Source organism: Drosophila kikkawai, chromosome 2L (assembly GCF_030179895.1).
Source record: "Drosophila kikkawai strain 14028-0561.14 chromosome 2L, DkikHiC1v2, whole genome shotgun sequence".
Lineage (NCBI taxonomy): Eukaryota > Metazoa > Arthropoda > Insecta > Diptera > Drosophilidae > Drosophila > Drosophila kikkawai.
Window position 1 is genome coordinate 11,990,920 of NC_091728.1, and position 20,733 is coordinate 12,011,652.

General features: G+C 39.7%; 1 protein-coding gene across 1 annotated transcript; it reads left to right on the plus strand.

Annotated features, from left to right (window-relative positions):
- The first annotated feature begins 179 nt into the window (after positions 1–179).
- On the plus strand, positions 180–18,696 carry DIP-zeta (Dpr-interacting protein zeta). Its single transcript, XM_017178173.3, has 9 exons — positions 180–667; positions 4,053–4,159; positions 5,755–5,971; positions 7,135–7,293; positions 7,367–7,495; positions 11,455–11,605; positions 11,696–11,838; positions 17,171–17,302; positions 17,448–18,696. Exons 1-9 carry the CDS (start codon positions 352–354, stop codon positions 17,684–17,686), a joined length of 1,593 nt encoding a protein of 530 aa, XP_017033662.1. The 5' UTR covers positions 180–351; the 3' UTR covers positions 17,687–18,696.
- Positions 18,697–20,733: the final 2,037 nt, after the last annotated feature.

Genomic DNA, 20,733 nt, shown 5'->3' on the forward strand with positions numbered 1-20,733 from the left:
ATAAAATTCCACCATTTCAATATATACCAGCCTTTCATAAAATGCATTTACAACATTGACACAGAATATCTCAAATGATTGGCCCACGAAAATAATCCCCGAAAAACGCTAAAAACAAATATGAAAATTTTGGTAAATGCCACTGGCGAAAAACTCCGATAACAAAGCCGCGTGAAAAGCGTCGAGTGAAAGCTGTAAAGCAAACAATCCCCGCGGCGGTCTAAAAAAACTAGAGCGACAGCGGGGCAGCTAAAAGCGAGGCGCCAGATCCGGGAGGATGCACTTTGGCCAGGAGACGAGGCCATCCTTGGGGCTCCTGGCTGTGGCTGAGTCGACCGCAACGGCAAGTTGATGTTGCCCCCGTCCTGGCGTCTAATTGGGGCCCTCCTCGTGCTCGCGGCAACAGCGGGGGACTCCACCAACAAGATCATCCTGCCGCAGATACTCAACGGCGGTAGCGGAGGCGGAGGCGTCGGCATTGCCGGGGGCAAGCATCCGTCCGGCTCCAAGACAGTGGCGGTGGGCTTTGGTGGACCAGGAGTGGGAACGGGAGCAGGAGCAGGCGGAGGAGCTGTGGTTGGCAGCGGCACCGCTAACACGGTGGTCGGGAGCAATGGCCTGATTGTTGCCGGCGGCGTGGCCAATGTGCCGACCTCGAATTTAAACAGTGAGTATCTCGTACATCTCATCTAAATGAAAATTAAGCTAAAGTAATAGAGAATACACTTTTATGAAAATGAAAAGTATAAAGAAAATGTGCCTTTAGTTTACCAATAACCTTTACCATCATCAATGAACTCTATTGTGTAGGGCTTTATAAATACTACAATCCGTTTGCCTCTTGTTTGGCCTCTCAGTGTGGCCTCTCAATATGACATGATGCCGTCAATAACACCCAGATAGTACTTTGGTCTCGTAGGCGTCCTGCCATGGCCACCCCCAAAGCCAATCATATTTGCATTGGCAAATATCAGAAGGGAAGGCAAATACATGCAGTTTGAAGGGAAAAGACGGATGATAAACGGACTCCGCGGGGCATTAGTGATACACGGCTTTATGCCAAAAACTGAGAGGCCGCAGGATTCAGAACAAGAGCCATGCTGATAGATACGGTAGTACACTAGGCGAAATTTAAATCCTTAAAAGAAATAAATTTAAAAATTCAATAAAAAAAAAAACAAAAATAATTCAAGTCCTTTGATAAGCTTCGGACATGAGATTCTGGTTGATTTTCAGTTATTCAAAAATTTAGTTAAATTACCTTTCAATTTTTCCAAGTACACACACATTTGTGTGGCGGTGAAAAGAAATCCAGTACGGTGACAGTGCCTCGGGGTTAACACGCACCCACCTCCGATCCGCCACTCAACTCGTGGCAACCCATGAAAATGCCGGCTGTCATTGTTCTCAGGTGCAGTGGCAAAAACAACAGCAACATAGCCGCTCAACTGTGCGCAAAATTCATTCAGGCAGCGAGATTTATGTCGCAACAGGCGACATCCACCGCATCATCCGCATCCTCAACTCAAACTCAGCTCCATCTGCATCCTGCCCTCCCCCGGGTTCCTGCTGCGATCCCCCAACTGCCGATGGCCAATACGAGCATCATAGCCAGCGTGTTTTATGCATTGTGAGCTGTCAATTTATTCATGAGTCGAGCACCTTGACAGTGCCAGCAAAATTGCAATATCAACTTCAATTAAGTGTTGAATATTTACTTGAAGACAGCAGTAATATTTTCATGCATGGTCTCATTGTTGGGGTTGCTTTTATATATATTTTTAGTCTATGTTTTTCGCTGCAATGAAAGTAATTTTTATTATTACAAATATAGGAATATTTTATTTAAAAAAAAACGGTGTGATCATCATTAGAATAATTCAAATAATAACAAATGTTTCATAATTTTGTGCCTCTTAGAAATAGGAAAAATAGAAAATGAGATTTTAGATTAGATGCATTTTAATCATCCCTAATTCACTTTCTCGCAAAACTGTCATCTCTATCAGGCTTCTCATTCATTCTGTTGTTTTTCTGCCCCCGTGGGGGCGTAGGGGCGTGGCAGCGAATGGCTGGCTGAGACCTCAACAAAATTTATATGCAGACACGCGCTCTGGCGCGAAAATTGCAGCTGGATGAAATCCCATGATTATGCAGAGCATTTCCCCGCTCCTGGTGCCATTGCGTAAACGTTGAACGCTTGACTTGCAGCAAGGGGCAACAGTGTTTGTGCTTTGCATCTATTTTTTGTCACTATTCCATGCAATGATCACACAGAAAGAAACAAAAACAGAAAGTTACAAGTATTTAAAGTACATTAAGCGTAATGAAAATGTGTGCAAATGATGCACCTAGGATTCCCAAGTACAGAGCCAAAAGAGTTGCCTCCGAAGCCACCAGAAACTATGGTAATATAGTTATCTAATTCATATATTTTCCTAAAAATTAGAGAGCTCTTCAGTAAGCTTTCGAATGACATCTTTATAATATCTGATTTCATTTAAATTTCTCTCTCTGCACTTTGCAATGGGAAGAACAAAAGGATGGTGACTTTCGTCAATTTATGCAACTCTTGTGTTATTGTTTCATAATTAGTTAGGCCAGCTGCCTGCTGTTCTGAAAAACGGCCCAAGAGGGCGAGCTGAAACACATTGTTTGCATGCCCCGTGGTTACGTCGAATCAACCGAATCGTATTGACTTGTGCACATTTCAATTCGGCCAATATGTAACTCTATATGTTTGTGGTGCATATACACAGATGTCTGGCAGGCACACGGACATTATAAATAGCTAATTAAGCTAGAGCCAAACGCGATACGATGCCAGTTTGAAACTATTTCAAGAGACGTGCAATTTTGTTGCCCAAATAGAAACGAGCTAATCATAAATTGTAATTAAAATTTGCACTTTCATAGAGCAAATACATTGAAATGAATCAATATATCTGACCAGAGAGATCAACTGAACAGTTTACTTTAAATATAATTTTCCAGAGAACAGTTTTTGATTTAGTTGTAGCTTGACTTTACCCAAGATATATATATTTTCTTCATAATTCAACAAGCTTGGATTGTAACTATCATAGTTATAGGGAAAAGGTTTTATTTGACTTCAAAAATCAATTTAATCTCGACTTTCCTGAATTTATAATAACTTTTATATACATAATGTAAGCTACGAGTCGAATTGCATACATAGTTGCGATGCTTATTCAAAATTCTTTGACTGCTCGGGCGCATGTTGACTTTATTGAAATTGTGCGATTTGTTATGCATAATTGTTGCCTTTTCAGGAATGCGATTAAATAATTGCAACTCAAACAGTTTAATTGAATTGCCAAAGCATTTCCGTGAGGCTATCAGGCTCAAAGCAAACATGAATTGAAAATCTATATTAAATATTTGCTTGGCTCAACTAAATTAGCAGCTAAATGAATAAAGCTAAGTCGCCCCCTTTGTCCCCGACGGAGTATCAATATTTGTCTGAACAATAAAGAAAATGCTGTTAGGAGTTTTCCCCAGTTGCCTTCGTGCCACAATTTAAATGCATTTTCACAGTACGGTTCGGTCATTAAAAGTTTAATGAAAGCATTTGCATTTCCACATTGAGAGCTGGGGAAAAAAAGAGAATTTAACTTGTTGATGTTGCAGGCATATATTGAAACGTGGAAATTCGGTATGCGTCTGTGTGTGCCAACATAAGTTAAATTATATTTGTACACATTTGTTGTTTTCCGATTTTCCCCTCCGGCAAAGCCCCGGGAAAGCATCAGCAATAATGAGTCAACGCAGAAATCAATGGAATAATTATTTTGCACCCCCAAAAGCAATTTTTTTGTGGCGTGTGCGCGGATATAGGAACATTTTTACAATTAATTTTGTGCGCATAATTGATTTTTACGCTTTATTTGATTATGCAAATTCATGGCTGGCATATTGACATAGAACTAAGTCAAATATGAATAAAACTTTATAAATATTTTATGCACTAAATTAAAATAAATTCCACTTCATCTCACTATTTGTATTATTTTGTTTTTTCACATTTTTAGCTGTTGTCGAAGAACCCGAATTTACCGAATACATCGAAAATGTAACTGTACCTGCTGGACGTAACGTTAAACTGGGATGTTCCGTTAAAAATCTGGGGTCTTATAAGGTGAGCATATGATTTAGAATTATAAATTATTTCCACATGTCCCTATAAAGATCTTAAATTAAAAACAAGATGAGTAACGCTGTACAATATTTTTGCACAAGATCTTTAAATCACCACAGAAAATACCCTATATTTTTCCCCCATTTAACGCAAAGGGGAGACTGCCCTGAAAAGTGCTTACACCGTTTAGTTTTTATGCATCATTAGCTGCTCCCCTTTGGCGGTGAAAGGAAATTAAAATAGAGAAAGGAAGACCAAAAAGCAGAAAAAGAAATGCGGAAGCAAAGGGAACGTGAAATGATTAATTAATTAAGCTGCTTGTAATGAGTGCTAATGATTTGATTACTTGGCATAAAATCCGTGTTCAAAAAAGACTAGACTGGGTATGCATGCTAAATGAGCTGGCACCGCGGCGAAGGATAAGTCAACTAATTAATTATTAAACTGCAACCCCAAAATCAGGCATTCAGTTTATTCTATTGAGACCTTTGACAATAGAGAGCCATCAAAAGCCGGGCTTTAAGCAGATCATTAACAAATCCAAAGGCGGATTACACTGCCACCGACTGGGGGGGCATCATTAGGCAGCACTCAAAGTGCTGGATTCCGAGCTCAAGTGGCCATCATCGCTGGCCTTGTTAGCGGCCTGGCTCCTGGATCTGACTCTGGCTCCGAAAAACCATCCAATAGAGTGCCGGAATGCAGGAAATAGAATCAAATTGAGGTGTAAATGAGAGCAACAAGAGGATGTGCAGCTGGGGAAGGCTTCTCTCTCCCCCGTACTCCGTGGACGTGCGGCGCATGCAAGTGCGTCCTGGGAATCTCTGGGCCAAAGGTATAGAAACGAGAGACCTGGTTTAGCTCTAGTCTCGGATGGCATGTTTAAGTAGCTGGGCGTCTGTAAGTAAGGCTTCGCCTCTCCCTAGATTGGCCTCATGTAATTCATAGCTATCACCGCACACACACACTCACACACACACAGGACTGCAGGTCCTTCTCCGTTTTTGAACATCACAGGAACTTGTAACCGGTTGCGTTTATTTTTATATGCGACACTATGATGCAATTTTCTCGCTTCCGCTCTCTGCCATTTTCCAAACATTTTTTTTTTTCTTCTCCTCCATTTTGACTGCTGATGCTGAGCTGTGAAATTGCTGGGTGTTCCATATACTACGTGTGTGCTAGTGACACAATATAAAAAAGAAGAACGGCTACGTTAGGATGTTATTAAAAAGTTCCGGGTCTTTTAAGTACCAGCCATGTCTGAAAGGTTACTAAATAGTCACAAGAGGAGGAACCAAATGCACATGAAGTAAAAGCAATTAGAGTGTTTTTACAAGCATAACCAATACTTTAGAGGATGTTTTGGTAATTTAAATATATAATTATATACATAGGTTGATTTTAAAACAAAACATGACCTTTTTTTAATGATATTTTTCAGCAAAATAAAGGAAAATCTCGGTTGCTGTTTCTGGAGAGTTATCCTTACATAATTTTCCTGCCGCTTGCTTAAGTTATATCTTTATTATTTATATTTTCAATTTCTTTTATTATTTTTTAAGTAAAACATTAAAGTTATATTTTCCTTTCAGGTCGCCTGGATGCACTTCGAGCAATCCGCCATTCTGACCGTTCACAATCACGTGATCACGCGCAATCCACGCATTAGTGTCACGCACGACAAGCACGACCGCCACCGCACCTGGTATCTGCACATAAACAACGTGCACGAGGAGGACAGGGGTCGGTACATGTGCCAGATCAACACGGTGACGGCCAAAACGCAGTTCGGCTACCTGAACGTAGTGGGTAAGTCCCGGCCATCTTTTCGGGGGAACCTAATCAGGGCGGTGAACTCCAGGGATTCTCGGCGGGGCTCACGGAAATCCTGTGCAAATACGCGGTGAATTAAAAAATAATTTATGTGCCTTAAAGCGGCGGACAAACATGGCGAAAAACAATACGGAAAGGGGGGAGGCGTAAACAGGAGAAGGCCAACAGCAAAGTGGAGTCCAGAGAACGAGATCCAGGACTTGGGCTCGTGCCCGGTTCGGAGCCCGAAACGGAGCACAGTTCAGTGAATCCTTTGGCCAGGCGAAATTATTTTCCCTGCCTGGACAAACAACAAACAAATTATTAAAAATGCATGCGATATTTGTGGATAAGGGAGCGAGTGAGCGTGCTTTTAATTAAAAAATGTGAGAAAAAGAAACGAAATTATATACAGACTATCAAATGTATTTTAGGCCCAGCCCGAAAAACCATAGATGTAATAATATTGGCTAACACTATACATGTGTCTAATAAATTTTATCCAAAAAAGGCTCGCTGCATGAAAGCACAACCCTGCTAATTGGGTTAGCATAAAGATAAACACCTTTTTTTTTGCCGATTATAATTGAATGAGCAAGGTTATAATAGGTTTCCCAAATTAAATCGAAAATAAAAGTGCAGACACATGCCGTATATCCCATAAATTGCTCTTCAATTTGATCGAATAATGAGAAATTCAAAAATAATTGCCCTGCAACTGTTGGGCTCATATAAAAGCAATTTCCTGTTGCCAAACTAGAGTGTGTTGGCCAATATTTATCATGCATAAATACAAGAGCAGAGTTCAATTTTAAATGGATGCTGACTTCATCTATTTAAGAGGATTATCGGTGTGCAACAGTTTAGCGGATATTGCCGATTACACTAGTCAACATCAGAGACATTTCTTTTAGAAATATTGGTTATTTATATACAATTATTAAATTCTTAATTATTTGATAACTAAATTATAAACATTAGAAAATCTAGAACTCATAATTGAACTACAAAAATACGTTTGGGATTAAGATACCCTTCGCGATTAACATTTATGAATGACCTGCTGAGTTTCCCAATATTAAATTCTGTGGGCTAAGTGTTGCCACTTTTTCGCTGATTTTCATATTTTCCAATATTCCGAATTTTCCCATTCTCCACAGTTCCCCCCAACATCGACGACTCGCTGAGCTCCAGCGATGTGATTGTGCGGGAGGGCGCCAACATATCGCTGAGGTGTCGGGCCAGCGGCAGTCCCCGCCCCATCATCAAATGGAAGCGGGACGACAACTCCCGCATAGCCATCAATAAGAATCACATAGGTAAGTGCGATTGTCAGCAGGATGCAGTGCATCAATCATTTAACACTGTCCCCGTCGTGTCATCCCTTTGCAGTGAACGAGTGGGAGGGCGATACGCTGGAGATCACCCGCATCTCGCGCCTGGACATGGGCGCCTATCTTTGCATCGCCTCCAACGGGGTGCCCCCCACGGTTTCCAAGCGCATCAAAGTCAGCGTGGACTGTAAGTATCCTCTCCCAGATGCCCCAGACTAGGGACTGCAAATGATGTAGTGACCCCCCAAAGTCAGCACTTTTTGCCAGCCACGTTAAGGGTTTTGTTACCCGTTCGATAACGTATTCGCAGAACTTGACTAAAATCGAAATACAAGCCCTGTTGTTTCCGCTGATATTCCCTATTTTTCCATTCGGCGGTGTTTCAATTTATTTTTGTTACGTGTGGACTGGATATTTTGTTTATCCGTTGTATTTGTCTAGCTTAAAGTTTGTTTTTATTACGAACACTTCGTGATTCGCTGCCACTCATATTTCTATTTGGCAGCCGCGGATTAAAGTTTAACACTCTTTCTGCGTGTAAAGGGATTAAGTTTACGGTAGAAAAAAGTTTTAAACACACAGATTTTTCTTAGAAAGGCATTAACAATTTTAACTTATTCTAAAAACTATTTCATTGCATGTTATTGGGTTTTGCATTTTACATTAAATCCATCCTTGTACCAATCCATGTTTTAAATCATCTCAAACTTCAACTCTTACGAGTCCTGCAGTGCAAAAAAAAAAAACTCGCTAAAGTCCCATAAAGGACACCCACTATGGCGAGATTTTGCAATCGGAAGCACACTTGTAGCTCCTATAGCTTGTGGCTTATACCAAAACAGCTTGGTAAAAAAATGGAGGATGGAATCAAATCACTGCGTTGCCTGTTGTGCACTTTTTCAAGATTTATTACAGGCGACAGACACATCACATGTGCTGTCAAGTGCTGACATCCCTGCGGAAATGGGCGGCTGGGCAGTGGGGCGGCTGGTCGTCACAGAAATTTGCTCGTTTGCTGTCACTTAAAAATGCCGCAAGCATAAATCTATTTTTGTTTTGTACACGACATTCGCCACTGCCGCCAAACAAACCTCGGTCACTATCCTGCAATCCTGCAATCCAGCAATCCTGCAATCCCTTCCTCCCAGCAGTAAACCGAACTGGACGGCACACCGGTCTCTGTTGGCAGTTGCTAACCCCTGTCCAGTATCCTGTAAAAAGTGCAATACAAATTACACTTGTGCGGGGGCTTTTCGCAAAAAACGAACTACAAAAAATGGGAATACAAACAGAACAGTCGAAAATACCTTGATTGCGGCAGAAGTCCTTCATAAAAAATGAAATTGTTCAATGTGTGTGCGGATCCTGTAGATGGAATGGGTGTAGTATCGACTATGAAAGGCCAAGTTTTTTGTGGTTAAGAGGAAATTGCAATCGCAAGTAAATATTAATACTATGTGTAATCAGCTTTCAATAAAAAGAACTAGAAACTATGTCTTTATCAATGACTAAATACATTCAGTAAGCTATTATTTGTAATACGGTTTCATTTATTTCTAAAAGTTGTAAATTGTAGTATTCACTTTTCATTGAAAAGCCTTGCGATATATTTTTCCTACACTCAGATGCTCCAATCAAGAGCAATTTCTTATTATAGCCGACTTCAAAGTCAAGGACTATCATGGCTAGCCATATTCGATTCTCTAATGGCTATTACTACTCCTGATTGGCCAGACAGAAATGATTTTTTAAACGTTGATCCCAACCAGGTGCCATCCACATCCACTGATAGCCGTAACAATCGACGATTGTCGTCGGGATTGTCGGAGAAAGCACACCGTTCTGCCGTGTAATGTTCCGACAATCAAGTCAATCCCATCATCCCATTGCGACTCACTAATTCCACAAATATTGTCCCAGGATTGTCCGCCGGCAGTGCAATCAATGGTGCGCTACTTGGACAGTAATCCACTCGGCTTGGCCCTCCCTTCAACCCCTTAACGAGGCTTCATTAACGGCTAATTTTCAAGTTGTTTACACTGGCAGTCGGGGCCACCTTACCATTTTTTTTTCTGCACTTTTCTATAGAAGAAAAGAATGTCACTCAATGTCCGGGTCCGGCACGGTCCGGCGCATTCTCTCCCCCGCCTGGCTAAATTATTGTTGATTCAACGCGAGTCCTTGTGGCACTTAACAGTTGTAGCTGCTTGGATCCTGCCTTGCTGAATTCTTGGCTTTCGCCAATATTGTCGCCACTCAATTGTAATTTAAATCAGTGACCGAAAGGAGTGGAGGAAGCTGTTAGTCCTGGCAAATGTTTGTCCTGCCGGCCGCGCCACTCGAGTCCTGGCGCCTTTCACTCGGCACTGCTTTTTGTGCGGGCAATTAAAATGAATGGAAATGGTAGAGACGACAACTTCAAGGTGATTTCTGCTTGACTTTCGCTTAAGCTCCGCTCAAAAGTTGTCTGGGGAAAAATCAACAGAAATTATATCAATATAGAATATCTGTGCTGCATACGAAATGAGTAAGGTTTCGGTTTTTTCTAGGAGTGGCACAGGTTAAGGGTCGTTTGCAGCATATGTTGCCCTTTGCTGGCGAACTTTTCCGTTCCGTCTCCGTTTCTGTTTCTGTTTCTGTTTCTGTTTCGGTTGCACAAAGGCAACAAATCAGTATGCAGTCAGAAATACACATAAGAACCGCTCTCCTTGGAGCCGGAAACAGAAACTGAATTTGTTGCTTCCTGCTTGTTAGGCAGCGCACGCCACAAAAATAAATGTATGCGACTGTACGTACTATATACTTACATACGTACATATATGTGTGGGCATCCTGGCTAAAGGACATATGCAAGCTGTCACAGTTGTTTTAACAAATTGTTCGGGACTGTGTGTATAAGTTTCAAGTATCAAAGGAAAATGTCCTTGCTTATGCGGAGGAATCTGCCAATCAAAATATTATCGTTATACTGAAAAATCTGGTAGCAAATTGGATTTGTGATCTCCTTTGGCAGATACTCTCCGAGTGGCACACTTGACCCTACTCGCAGACAGGCTAATTAAGCTGGCCACTTCATCACACTTAAGCTTGCTTTGATTAAGAGGATTATGCCCAACCCTAATGGCGCTGAACACCTCATCAAAAAAAAAACAAAAGAGCCACAAGATACTCCAAAAAAATATGAGCAAAAGAAGGCCGGCAAACCTGGCGCTAATTTGTGTCCGAGCTGATTAAAAATTCAATTGGAGCTCCTCCTCCTCCTCCTCCCTGTGGCATTTCTTTTTTGTCAACCCTTCAGCTTAATTGCCAACTCGTGGTGGACATAAATCAACAAAAGGTAAAACAGGCGGGCAAATGACAAGGCAAAAGCACCATGACTCCCGCCGAAGGATATCCATTGTGCACCTTAATGATGATGGAGATGCTGAAGAAGATGTTCGTCGGCTGACAATAACTATGGAGCGACGTAGTGCCGAGTGTTCATTAGTCCCGCTCTCTGCGACATTTCCCATTTAATATCTTAATTAAAAAAGCGCGCCAAATGCGCCTGAAGTGTGGGACTTTTTGTGTTAGCTTCTTCTTGAGGTGGCAAAGGTTGCTTCTCCATGGATGTCCTCGCATATAATTGCAAAGCTGCAGGCAGGTGCAAGATGGCAGTCGACCCAAGATAAGAAAAATCTCGAATAATGCTATTCATAAGATTTCGTTGAAAAGAAATAGTTTTTTTTCGTTTCCATTTTTTGAGGCTCAAGAACTTTCTCCTGGTGGCTCCTCTTGACTTGCAATTTAAATGAAAATCAGTGGCAGACTGAGAAAAAAATTGCCTGCTTAAATCAAGACATTTGCATAAACCTAAAAACAGCAGGCAAAAATCTATATGAAATATATGCATGCATAATTTGGTTTTGAAACTTTGTTGTTTGCCAATAACAAAAAGTGGGCAAAAATAAGTTCTAACAACGTCAAATGAATTATAGAGAAGTTGACCACAAGTTTACTTTCAGGCTGAGTTTATGAATTCGTTGAGTTGAACTTTTTTGATTACAAAAAGTGGGTGAAAGACAGTTGTACGATTGCCAAATGAAAGTGATTGGATTACATATAAAGTAATTGTGATGCTGATTGTATTTGTATTTGTGATTCTAGTTCCTCCAATGCTGCTGATACCCCATCAATTGGTTGGCGCTCCAGAAGGTTTCAACGTTACCATCGAATGCTTCACTGAGGCACATCCCACATCCCTCAACTATTGGACACGTGGCGAGGGACCAATTATTCACGATTCGCACAAGTACAAGTAAGTTGTTAGCTAACTATAAATTAACAACGGTATTTCTTTTAGAATGTGTTCTCAAAATGTGGAAAACATTTCATTCTTCATTCGCAGAGTTGAAGCAAGCATTGGTCTTCCGGCATATAAGACCCATATGAAGTTGACCATCATCAATGTGGGTAGTGGCGATGATGGCATCTACAAATGTGTGGCCAAGAATCCCAGAGGCGAGACGGATGGCATTATTCGGCTATATGGTAAGTCTATGAACTTAGTATCTTTACAATTCCAAACCTACTTTCAACTCTCAATTGTTATTAAAACAAAGAGATTTCTAAAGTTAAGGCAAAAAACAAGGCTAGTTTCTTAGTATAAGGTGCAACTATCCATTAAAGTTTTTCAACCTCCCATTCGGTCCCAGCTAATTAAGTTCTCCATGTCCAGTGGGTCCAATAAAGGCCCGAGGCATTGAAAAAATACCGCATTGGCCTTAACACGAATTGACAAATCTAAGCCATTTAGATGCTCGTCCGTGCCAGGGACAAAGCCAATTGGAAGGCCAAAAGGAAGCGAGAGCCAAACAAAAAAAATCTGAAAAAAACTCGACCGCATCCGTGGCCGGACTTAATTGCCCAAATTCGAAGCAGGACTCACTCTGGCACCCCGCCCTGGCACTTGCCCCTCGAGTGAACCTACATAGTCGCCACAGAATGGGAAAGGAAAAGCTCGTTGAGCGGGCATAATCAAGCCAGTGAAAAATCAAGTCACGTCTTACGCCCAAGGTGTGGAATTTTTGGCCAGGCTGGTCTTGGCTGGTCTGGCTTAGCCGCAGAAGTTTCCTTTCCTGCGGCTCCATGAACCTTAGCCTGGGCCATCGGCGAAAACTTGGCTTTAAAGTTGCTATGTGGCCATGTGGCCATGTGTGCGATTGCGAGTTAATATCACGTCTTTAGTTTAATTACGTGATGGATTTGATTGAAGGGAAGATTTTTTAGTTATCGATTGGAAACGAATTCAAAGTCATACTAAAAATAAAATAAAAGCAACGCTAAAAATGTACAACCTCGGGTCACCTTTGAGTAAACTGAATTTAATGGTTTATATTTATTACATTTCCTTTTTATTTTCGCCCAAAATTCAATACTATAGCTTAGTTATCCGTTTTTCATAATTTTTTAAATGGAAAATAGTACTTTTAATATTATTAGTTATTCAAAATAATATAAAAGAAAGATGTACTAAGCACCCACTAAATTTGTTTAAATTTATTAAGTGAAGACCACGCGGCGTATGCTTTATATGTTTCATTTTAAATGAAAATTGTAATATACCTCGAAGATTAAATAATTTTATTTAACACGTGTTGGCTGACCGTTGAAAGCCACCGGCTGAGCAAATGTTGGCCAAAGCTTGTTGCTTATTTAAGTTTCCGACAAAGTATTTATCAGATACTATCTAGACTTGGACTAGAACACAACAAAACCTCTGAGAAGAAGTTGGAAAAATGCAGCCAAGCGCGTGGCTGGTCCTTCTAATGGTCCTTGGTATTACCTGGGCTGAAGAATCTACTAAAGCCTTCATTAATGAGCAAGGAAATGAGAGGAGATTTTTGGTCGTTCCACAATTCGCCAAACTGCAGAACGATAATGTCCAAGCCGTTTCCCAATTCAAGGAGGAACTGAATAATGCGGTAAGGAAGTTACTGTCCGATCTACCAAATACCACCGAGAAGAAAAGGAAGAAGGCCCTGCAGGAAGCTCTGGCAGCTCTAACTGGCTTGCTCATTACTTGGCCACTGGATGGAGGCCTCAGCGACCTCCAATCGCTGCAAACCGAAGTTCTTGGGCTATTGGAGCAACAGGAGGAGTGGAAGATCTGGAAGACGAATCAAGTTGCGAAGGTATCAGAGTCTACGTCTGGTCAACGTACTCAAAAAGCCTTGGACGTTACCGAGAAGCTTAATGTTCGCTACGCAATCGAGTTGAATAGGCGTGCCGGTCAGTTTGCTTGGCCCCTAATCCAGTTAAATATTGACTTGGGAGTGTCCCTGTCCGATCTTCAGGACCGCTTCAATGAGGTGACCTATGCCACTGATAACTGTTCTAACATTGAACCCAATGAGTGCTTGAAGGCCGTGAGAGATGCTCTCAAGGGACTAGAGCCCGCGGCACAGACTCTCCAGGAGCTCACGTCTGGTATCGATCCGGTGCAGGAAGGTGAAGTTCAGGACATGGAGTTGGTTTTGGCGAAATATATGGAGGAGCGAATTCAGGTGGAGTTACAGCTGCAGGACACTATCCAGGAGTATCTCGGGACCATAAATTCGGGATAGATAGCGATATTCCTGCAGTTTAACAGTGAATTAAAATATATATTAATTAAACAGCAATATATATATCTTAAATATTTATTATAAGGGGGAGCATTTTTTGATTGTTCCTATAATAGTTATATTTATTCGCTTGTGATTAAATTCACAGCTATGGTATATCTGATACCCAAAGCTTTGTGCATTAAGGTGCCTAAATTAGATTGCCAAAGCTTTGTCTCTAAGACTAAGTTCCATTATAAAAATGTTCTTTGGCTCACTTAACTGGCTGAAAAATATTACTATGCAATTTTCACCTAACTAACACAGATGCATTGGCAACAATCGGAGTCACCCGTCAATATTTATTTCATTCTATTGTTATATATCTTCAAGATTACACAATGCGCTAACAAGGGCCAGCTAAGCAAACATTAATCGGATACTTCCTCTTACTTAAACTTTAAAACAAGGTGCCTACCAGGTAGTACCGGGACTTCGGTCAAAGCGCTACGAAGTCTCTTTTTAAACCGGAAAAATGCAGCGTATAACGTGCCTGATCCTTTTCCTTGTCCTTGCCGAATCCTGGGCTTACTATGATGTCGAGAGTAAAAGTGAAGAACTTGGTCTGTTGGTTCTCCAACAAATCACATCCAGTCAGCAGGCGAATTCAATGCAAAGTTTTGGACTCAAGAGCCGTCTAGAAGATTTCATGAGTAAAGGCCTCTCAATTCTTCCTGATATTATCAAGAAGAAGACGAGGCAAGGCATACTGGAAGCACTGACAGCTGTCACGGAATTAAACATTCACTGGCCAGGGAATGAAGAGTACTACAATAACCTCAGACAACAGGAAGAAGTCGTTCGCTTATTAGTCAGAACTCAGGATGAGTGGCAGTACTGGGCGGCGGATAAAGTCTTACAAGTGTCAAAGGCCTCCTACGGTAAAGGTACTCGAAACGCTCTGAATGTCACAGAAGAGGTCAACCAACGCTACTCTCTGAAGATGCGCCAATGTGCAAATGAATTTATCTGGCTTAATACGGTGTTCAATCGGAACTTGGACAGGGCCTTCAATGGTCTTGACAGCATCAACTTGGATGTGATCAATGCTGGCGTGAATTGTCCATCTTACGAGCCCCAGGAATGTCTGTCGGCCGTGGAAGAAGCTCTAGAAAAATTCAAGCAACCAGCATCTAATCTCAAAAACCTCGAATCACCATATAGAAATCTTGAGGGTGCCCAAATGTCTGCTGTTTCGTGTATGGATTATATTTTTGAGGAACATTTAGAAGAGCGAAGACAGGTGGAGATTATTCTACAGCAAATTATCGAGGAGACCGTAATGGCGGGATAGAAGATACTAACTAACCAAACTCTAATTCTGCAAAATAAAAGCTAAATATTATAATGCATTTAAAATTTTGTCTTCTTATTTAATTTTAACATATAGACAAGTGTATAAGCTACCTTCATCAAAATACAGAGGGTTTTATAGTTTCTAAGGTTTCAAAGTCCATCATGGCAAATCCCCGTATCACATATTTGGCATTTGAATAGTAATTACTCTAAAATTTTGAAAATGCATTCCCTCATTAAATGACATACCGAACAGATTTTACATATTTAAATAGTTTAGAGCTGAAGCTTTGATTTTCCATGAAAATCATCGCTGGAAATGCAATTGCAACAAATCAAAATGACAGCGAGTCGAAGGGTTTTAATTATGGACAACTCTCTGGGAGGCAAAAATGTGCATATTGACACATTATTACGAATATATATATTAATTAGCATTCTGCATAATCCACGAGGCGTATGGAATGTGAAGAGACACAAATGCAAAATTATGCAGAGTTGATAAAAAGCCGGACTGTCACTGACTGCACCAAAATTGAAATAAGAAAAAATGATTGTAAACGCATACAAAACAAATGAAATAAAACGTGCTGGAAATTCTCAATTGGAAAAATGTAAATTTTATGAAAACAAGAACTTCTCCCAGTAAATAGAATATTCATTGTTGTTATTGTTCATCAATGTGATGTATATCTATGGAGACTTGAATAAATTCAAAGTAAATGAAAACACAATACAGTGCAGAAGGGCGGATAAAATTAAATTGCCTATTGAAATATCTCAATTGGGGACAATTTTACAACAATAACAGGCAAAGGAAAATCAAATTTAAACATATAAATATATAAGAACAAGAAAGGAAGCTAACTTCGGCACGCCGAAGTTTGTATACCCTTGCAGATTGGTTTTGATGTTTATTTTATAGATTTAAATGCTGAAAACACTCACAAAACAGAGTTTCATTACATTTTACCTATACTTATTATGTTTACAGTTTGACAGTTACAGTTTTACATTCCCAGCTTTATATATTTTATACATTTACCGATCGCTTCTATGGCATAAGATATAGTTGTCCGATTTTTATGAAATTTATACCAAAATTCTAGAATAATAAAAAAAACTTATATCTCAGAGTAAATAAAAATGCGTTGAAAAACAACGAAGCTATAATTTGATTTCTATTAATTTCCCGATCTTTCCTATGGCAGCTATATCATATAGTCGTCCGATTTTCATAAAATTTTTACTAAAATTCTGGAATAATATAAAATGGCTATATCTCAAAAATGATGCAAAAATATTGAAAAACAGCAAAGTTATAATTTTTTTTCTAAAAATTTATCGAACATTTGTATGGCAGCTATATGATATAGTCGTCCGATCCGGCCCGTTCCGACATATATAGCAGTGAGAGCATATAGAAGACTATATGCAAAGTTTCATTAAGATAGCTTTAAAACTGAGGGACTAGTTTGCGTAGAAACAGACAGACGGACAGACGGACAGACAGACAGACGGACAGACAGACAGACGGACAGACGGACATGGCTGGATCGACTCGGCTGTTGATGCTGATCAAGAATATATATACTTTATAGGGTCGGAAACGTCTCCTTCACTGCGTTGCAAACTTCTGACTGAAATTATAATACCCTGCAAGGGTATAAAAATAAAGTATTATTCAATTCAGGAAATATGATAGGAAATATCAGTATATCGATACTGTATTAATGTTAATTGTTTCATTTTAATAATTTTATATTTTTTATAAAATATTTAAAATTTATTGTTGCCAATAAGGTAGACAAAAAGGTGCCTTATGCTGGCTTTAAATTACAAATATATGTAAAATTTACCTAGATTTAAATTCTTACCAAAACAAAATTTGTAATTAAATGCAACCTTGATCCTTGTTGCAGTGTCCTATCCGCCAACCACTGCCTCATCGGGCCTCTACTCCACAGACTCGCATTGGGGAGAGAATGGGATCAACAACAACTATGCGTACGGCGGCTCCGACTCCACGCGGTCCATCTATGGACAGGATAAAAGTGAGTAGATAGAAGACAGCCTCTTCCTTTGCTCCCTAGCACTCTTCTCAAATCGCTATGTCACTATGTCCCCACTCACAACGACTTCTACGGCTTCTTTGTGCTCTATTTCATTTCATGTCCACCATCCCTGCCATTCATTCAGATACGCGATATCAGTCGAACTTGAACGAAATCGGTTTATCTGAACAAAAATCCTTCCTAGATAAGACGCAGAACCCGTTGCTGGCCACCGGCAATGCCAACGAGGCGGATGCGGAATCCAGCGGGGGCCACAATCCCTCCGTGGACATTGCGTGGCTGCTGCTCCTCGTCATCATCCCGTCACTATTGTTAACAGTCCGAACTGCTGTTGGTTCTAGCCCTAGAGTAAGTCTGTGTTAGTTAAAGCGAATCTAGCCTAGAGTTTACACACTTTACCTATGTACGGAACTATGTGTAAGGCTTCTACGGAAATATATACAAGTACTCGATTAGTCCCTAGTGAAACAGACCCTGATTACGATCCGCCCTTCCCCCATATATATAACGCGAACGTATATATGAGACACCAGGCCCCCTAGAGCTTGGCCAGCATATGTATATCCATCAATCACGACCCTTACCGGGAATCTATATACACTCATAACCACAGCTATGTATAGGAGTTAAGACAAACCAACCAAAGGGTAAATGCAATTTCGTTTTGCTTTCAATGCTGTGCTTCAAAACTGAGAAAGTTTCATAGTTATCACATAGTAAACGACACGATCTAAGTATATATAAATACATACACATCTATATAATCGTGCGTCAAACGCTGCTGACACCCACACTCATGCATATAAGATAGCGAACACCCAAATTAAATATTTATTCGGATAGACGCCTTAAGGATTGCAAGTTAAATGCAAAGTAAAATAGGTAACTAAGCCCGCACACATATCGAGTACTTAGAATACGAAATTACCTTTACCGTTTTTATTTTTTGTAGATATAGGCCAGTTGACTTAAAGCTGCAAATTTTGGATTCAGTTTAAAGTTACAATTCAAGTGAACGAAAGCTTTGGCAGAAGAGATTCCAAAATGGTCAGACGAAGGTAATTTAAAGGAGGGTTACTTAGCATTAAACAATTCTAAAAATACTTATATATAATAAACAACAAATGCCAAATGATTAAAAAGCCTTTGATTAGTTTGCAAATTCTAAACTGAATAAAAAGTGCAATACTTCCACTTCAATTTAGTTTTGTTCATCAAATACTCTTACCAAAGCTCATGAGATCCAATCTTCATACGGTCATCTTCAACAAACAATTTAATTACCATGTACTAAAGGCTTACAATTGATGTAAAGATAAAACAGAATGTTAAACATTAAGCTAAAATAATAAAAACGATAATTGTGTTGCTTTAACTGCGTAAAAATTACACACAAAGAAAAATGTTGAATTGTGAGAACTATATTTGAATTAAAAGCAGAGCTATGGACACCATTGAAATGAAGACACAAAATATATATATATATATAAATATATACCATCATATACAGTTATAGACATATATATATACAGAAACAAACACACTCGTACACGGACTACACCTATGTATCATGTATTTAAGCATATAAAATGAGTTGTAACTGAGGCATTAAATTAAATAAAAATCCGAAAAAGACAAATAAAGGAACTGAATGGGCGGCCAAGGCACTCGGTGAGCAAATTGAAATAAAAATTAAATGCATCAGTAGGATACAAAAATGATGTGTTAAATGCTTAATTAGCAACCAAATTAAACAACGCCCGTTAAACATTAATATTAACAAAAACAAACATCATTTGCAACCGTAAAAAAGGGGAAAAAAATGCAAAACATTAATAAACAATTAACCTGGTTGCAGTTTTTTTTTTTGCTTGGATCTAGCAATTGGTTTGGATCTGGTAAGGAAGACCAATTCACTCCGACCGCATTTTATTCGTTATGCAATTTTATTGTATCCATTTTTTATGCCCTTTCCAACAACAACAGCAGCCATAACAACAGCGGTTAAAAAACAAAATGCTGAAAGAGGGATTTTTTAAATTAACGAAGATAGAACACCCTTGTAGATCTTAGAAATACTGGCATATATTTTTAATGTTTTATTAAACTATTAGAAATCGGAAGAATATCAGTTTATCTAAAGCTCTTTTTGGGTTTTTCATTTTCAATCATTTTATGAATTAATTTAAAAAACCTTGCTTACCCCGAGTCAGGGTATAAAAACAAGTGAAATTGGGTATAATTGCCATATTCAATTTAATTATTATGCGGACGTGTGATGTCTGAGGGTTTAATAGCAGGGATCGTGGGATGGGCAGGGCGGTGTGTCACTTGAATTTCAATGACACAAACGGGCCAAACTTTAGCATGCATTTTTCATTACGCTTTTTAATCATTTGAAAGTGCAACCAGGGCTGCCACGGTTAATGAGGCATCCCAGCGGATGTGGACGACGATCCTGATAATGGTTTATTGAAGTTTGCGAATTATTGTCGCCTGCGGATATTGATTATATCGTTGGATAATATGGTGAATGAAAATAATGTGAGAAAGTCATTTTATAGTTCTGATGGCACAAGCTTTGAATAACTATGCAACTGTCAACTTTTAAGTAACCAAAGATTTTTATTTTACCAAGAACTAAGACGGGAGTAAATAGAAAAAGAATAAGCCAAACAAATGCGGAAATTGAATTGAAATCTCTCCCAGAAGTAACAAGAGGATGTTGCAAAAGAAAAACGTACTTTATGAGGAAATTCGAAAGGCGAAATGAACATAACAGAGCGGAACAAAAACGGAATCAGCTTGAATCGCGGCACGAGATGTCAATTTCATTACAGAAAAGGACACTCTGCAAGCAGGACTCATCTGCATAAAAGGGAAATTATTTTTCCTATTTTTTCGTCGGTTCTTTTTACCCTCCTTCCTTGGTGCAATCTGCTCGGACCAAGTTCTCGCCAAGAATGATGGCAAAAACGATGTATAAATAAATTTCAGGGAAAAATGCAGAAATGAAGTATTCAAAACAATTTCCGCAGTGCACTGCGGGAGGAAATGTCGCCAAATTTATGTAAAATTAACAAACTTTAGCCAGCAAAAGTAAAAGATGAACTAAATTAACCTCGAAGCAAATGGAAAAATGCCATTATTGGGCCAAAAACTGTTCAAAATATTTACGAAATTCTTTAAGAAACCAAGTCCAAACCCACTCCATTATCTATCCATTGTGTTCGCCGCGAGCTCTTTTTATTCGTCGCCCATTGTGGAAAACTTCGGAAAACCCCCGGAATCCGGTACAGAATGGATGCAGCTGCGACTGCATACTTTTAGGCAGCCTCAAAAAAGAAAACAATACGGCGAGGCATGGGGCAAATTTCTTTGCGAATGCCTCGCGAGCCTAACAACAGAGT

What these genes read in the sequence shown, in the direction of transcription:
- DIP-zeta (XM_017178173.3), top strand. Translation starts at nt 352, where the DNA reads ATGTTGCCCCCGTCCTGGCGTCTAATTGGGGCCCTCCTCGTGCTCGCG. An exon ending in CATCAATAAGAATCACATAG is followed by an intron (nt 7,294 to 7,366) that starts GTAAGTGCGATT and finishes ATCCCTTTGCAG; the next exon opens with TGAACGAGTGGGAGGGCGAT. An exon ending in CATCAAAGTCAGCGTGGACT is followed by an intron (nt 7,496 to 11,454) that starts GTAAGTATCCTC and finishes TTGTGATTCTAG; the next exon opens with TTCCTCCAATGCTGCTGATA.